Source organism: Merops nubicus, unplaced genomic scaffold (assembly GCF_000691845.1).
Source record: "Merops nubicus isolate BGI_N331 unplaced genomic scaffold, ASM69184v1 scaffold4034, whole genome shotgun sequence".
Lineage (NCBI taxonomy): Eukaryota > Metazoa > Chordata > Aves > Coraciiformes > Meropidae > Merops > Merops nubicus.
This window is the reverse complement of record NW_008602093.1, coordinates 25,506-29,603: the sequence shown is the minus strand read 5'-3', so window position 1 is coordinate 29,603 and position 4,098 is coordinate 25,506. Positions and strand designations below refer to the sequence as shown.

The 4,098-nt window shown below is 43.8% G+C and overlaps 1 protein-coding gene across 1 annotated transcript in view; it reads right to left on the bottom strand.

The window, feature by feature from the left end:
- Positions 1–563: 563 nt before the first annotated feature.
- MORC3 (MORC family CW-type zinc finger 3) overlaps positions 564–4,098 on the bottom strand; it is a gene marked incomplete at its 5' end in the record, with an annotated part of 24,662 nt that continues 21,127 nt past the window's right edge. Inside the window, one exon of the mRNA XM_008938209.1 lies at positions 564–1,118. Within this exon, the coding sequence (XP_008936457.1) occupies positions 965–1,118 (154 nt within the window). The remainder of the gene's footprint in view (positions 1,119–4,098) is intronic.

Genomic DNA, 4,098 nt, shown 5'->3' with positions numbered 1-4,098 from the left:
TCTCACCAGTGGCCCGCTGGGCTGCTCCCGTTCTGCCGGCAGATGCCTCTGGCTTGGGAAAGAGCAGGGCAGAGCCCTGCACACGGAGGCCGTGTGCCGGTACGCACCTGCACTTCGGAACCAGCTCCGCTGCCTCAAACGCCTACAGGGCAGAGCTGGAGACCCCGCTGGCCGGGCTCAAACACAGGCAGGGCCTCGGGCGGAGGAAACAACAGTGAAGTGGCAAGGGCAGGAGACAGGCATGTGGTTTCCGTCACTGAAAAGGCTGAAATATCCTAGCACTGTCCCATGGAGTTGTTCATGCTGCATAGCCAGGTGCAGATAATGTTCTTCAGGGACATAAAAAAATCCAAAAGGGAGTCAAAGTTGTCATCAATTCCTTAAAGAATTTTTCTTCTTTTGGTAGCAGAACAAGTATTACCCATACGGCCAAAGTCTTAATCTATTAATTACAATTCTATCCCTTAAATGCAACATACAACATTGCTGACAGCAATGAAACAATACTGTAGCATGAACAACACTACTAAGGTTTATTCTGAAAAGGAAATCAAGGAAGTTCCTTTTTTGCATTTTTAATATATTCCACCACTTAGATTTTAAAAGAGGAGATAATTACAAGTATTAATGCTTATAGAAGAGCGGAAGTCAACGAAAAGCTTTTGTAGAAAAGTATTAAGATTCCTAATAATAAAAATATTTGCAAATTTAATTACAAATACATTTTAAGAGCAAAATCCTTAATCAAGTACATGACGGTTGGTCAGTATCAACAGTGTTCCTTTAAGAGGAAGTGAAGGTAACACCCACTGCATCTGTGGGAACATCTAAATGCATAGAATATGTACATTTATTGACTGAACTATGTCAAATATATAAAGTGAAGAAGCAGTATATACAATTTTGAACCTACACAAAGGTTATAATGGAAGATCACGTAAGAGTCTCCTAAAACCGTAATACCTTAAGTACTACTGATTTCATGCATTTGCTCTACAACTTGTCCTAAAATTTCATCTACTACATCAATATCATAATTTACTTGCTGCAAGTCTAGATCAGGCATGATTGTAGCCAGAAGTTGTCCAACGTTCACCCGAAGAGAGCGTAGTTTCAAGCTGTGAAGAAATAATACAATATGTTTAGAGGCAGATGAAGCTTTATGTTCAAATACACAGTACTTTATTTAACACAGCTGGACTAACACTCCATACTGGAAAGGCTCTGTACATGACTTCCATAAAACAACAAAAAACTGCTGCAGTTAAAGCCACAACAAGATAATTTAAAAATCTGTCATTTTTTTCAGAGCTGAGCCTCTCAGGTTTTAATTTTGAAGGTGCATATTCCCTTAGCTTCAAACAAATATGAAGGGCTAAACCAAATTCTGCCTTCCCCAAAACAGATCAGAAATATTTCTGAATGCTTTTAAGTCTGCAGATAAGCACTGTCACCATCCTTTATCGCACAACAACTTTTTATTTCTCAAAACAATTTAAATCCCAGTACTTTTACATATTTAGAAGCACTACTACCACCTATAGCAACAAAGGAGAAAAAGAAGATAAGATGAAAGCAAGAAAGTAGTTTGTCCAAAGCCTGCAAAATATAGAGGGAATAAGGTAAGAGTTCTAGTACAGGAAAATGCTATGCCTCCTCTTTTTGCTTTCTTGCCTGGATCCCCTTGCTCTGTCTTCTTCCTGACAGATCTGCTCCCAAATCACCTACCCGTTCTTTTGAGCATTTCCTTCTATCATCAGTTCCCTGATCTCCAGTAGCCAGTCTTCACAGCACCATCATAAGCCAGGACTTCTGGTAGAAGTTACGTGCAAGTCCTGTGTATATTTGCTAATTCTGTTAGGCAGCACAAGTCAAATGCTCGAAGAGGAAAGTGAAACGCTGGCAGATAAAAGGGGAGATTGAACTACAGAAAAAAAAAATCCATTCAAAGGGGTCTCTGGAAGTCATCCAGCAGTCCCTTCCCACACCTTCTGCCAACACATATTTAAAGTAGGGCTAACTCAGAACAGGTTGCTTAGGACCTTCTTGTGTTTTGAAAATCTCCAACGATGGTGTCCTGGTTCCGTGTAAAAAGGGGTTCAGGGCAGGACCCACACGGAACAGAACTATGTGCTCCCCTCTTCCCCCCCCGAGAGAGAGAGAGAGAGACTTTGAAAACCAATTCAGAGTTAAATGAAAAATAAAGTATATTGTTTAACAGGGAACAGAAAACAAAAAAGGAGGTAAGAAAAAATACATACAAAGATTGGGAAAATACAAAAGTAAAACAAGATATAGAAAACCCTCAGAATTGTTCCAAAGGTCCCACGGAGCGAAGCACGCCTGGACCAGGAGCCGCAGGGCAGGAGCAGAGACTAGCACCCACTTCCTGCCTCTTTCCCAGAGTGTGTCCCGGAAGGGGAAGGAATACACGGTTCACCCCCACCCGGGGTCCTCCCAGGTGCTGGAAGGTCACACCCCCACTCCAAACCTCAAACCACAACAGATTGTGAAATCTCCATCTCCCTGGGTCCTGTTTGCCAGGTTTGACTACCCTCAGTGTGAACATTTTTCTCCTCTAACATTCAGAGTTGCCCTTGCTGCAGCTTGCGTCCATTGCCTCTCATCCTATCCCTGTACTCACAAAAAGAAGCAGGCTTCATCTTTTCTGCGCTCTCTCATCAGGCAGCAGAAGAGATCAATAGGATTTGAAAGTGACCCACTCTTTGTAAGGCAGGTTCCCTAAGGTTCACCTTCTAGGTCAGGTGCTCCAGGCTGCTGCCCATCTTGGCAGCCCTTCAGTAGACTTGCTCCAATATGCCAGAGTCATTCATATACCAGGGACCCCCAAACTAGACACAGTACTACATTTTTGGTCTCACAATGCCCAATGGTAGAGAAGAATCACTTCCCTCAAGCTGCTGAACTCTTGCCAGTATAGCCCAGGAGGCACTGGGCCCTCCCACCACAAGAAAGCACTGCTGACTCACATTCCACTTTTGGTCCACCAGCATCACAGGACATCATCTTCCGAGCTGCTTTTCTATGAGCAGTCTCCAGCTTGTTCAGCTGCATGGGATATTTCCAACATACATGCAGAACTTAGCTATTGCCCTTGGTGAATTTCCATGAGGTTTCCTTCTGTCTGTATCTCCAACTTATGAAGGTCCCTCAACAGCAGACCTACCCTCCAGAGTATCAATGGTTCCCAACAGTCTGATGTCATCACAAATATGAGCTAATTTTGCTCCATTATCTAGGTCATTAATGAAGGCATTAGCCATTACTGGTCTTGATACCAATCAGCAGTTTGGCCAATTTTAATACCCACTTCCTAAGTCTACATATCCAAACCATATCCCACAAGCTTTGCTATCATGTGGTTATGGCAGCCCACATGGAAAGCTTTGCTAAAATGAAGCCCCACAGAGCTGGTCATCTCATTGTAAAAGGCAATGAGGCTGCAAAGGCACGGTCTGCCCTCAGTAAATCCATACTGTTTGTTCCTAAGCACCTTGACTGTCATGGGGCTGCAGGTGGCTTACAGGCAGATTTGCTCCATAGTCTTCCCAGGGAGTGAGACTACACTGACCAGCCTGTAGCCAAGATCTTCCTTTCTGCCTATCCTAAATATGGATACCACAATGACCTGCTTCCAGACATTGGGAGCTTCAACTGCCACAACCTTTGAAAGACACAATTGCAAGGCCAACTCCCCATCAGTTGGTCAGCTCCCTCTGATGCATCTCGTCTGGTCACATGGACTTGTATGTTGAGTTTGCTTAAATGGTCCCTTAATTCAGTCACCACTCATTACAGGTAATGCTTCACTCCCTAAGATTACCACTTGGATCAGGGCAGACCTTTCCAGTCAAACACAAGGTAATGAAGATAGCAGGTACCTCAGTAATTTGTGCCTCACATACCTCACATTGTTTGCTGCTAAGCTCCTGCCCCACTGTGCAGCAGGCCCACATTTTCCTTAGTTCCCCTGCTGCTACTACTGTGCTTACAGAAGCCCTTCTGATCACCCTTCACAGGCTTTGTGAGTTTTGACTCCAGAGAAGCTCTGGCTTTCAATTCCATCCTACACACCTA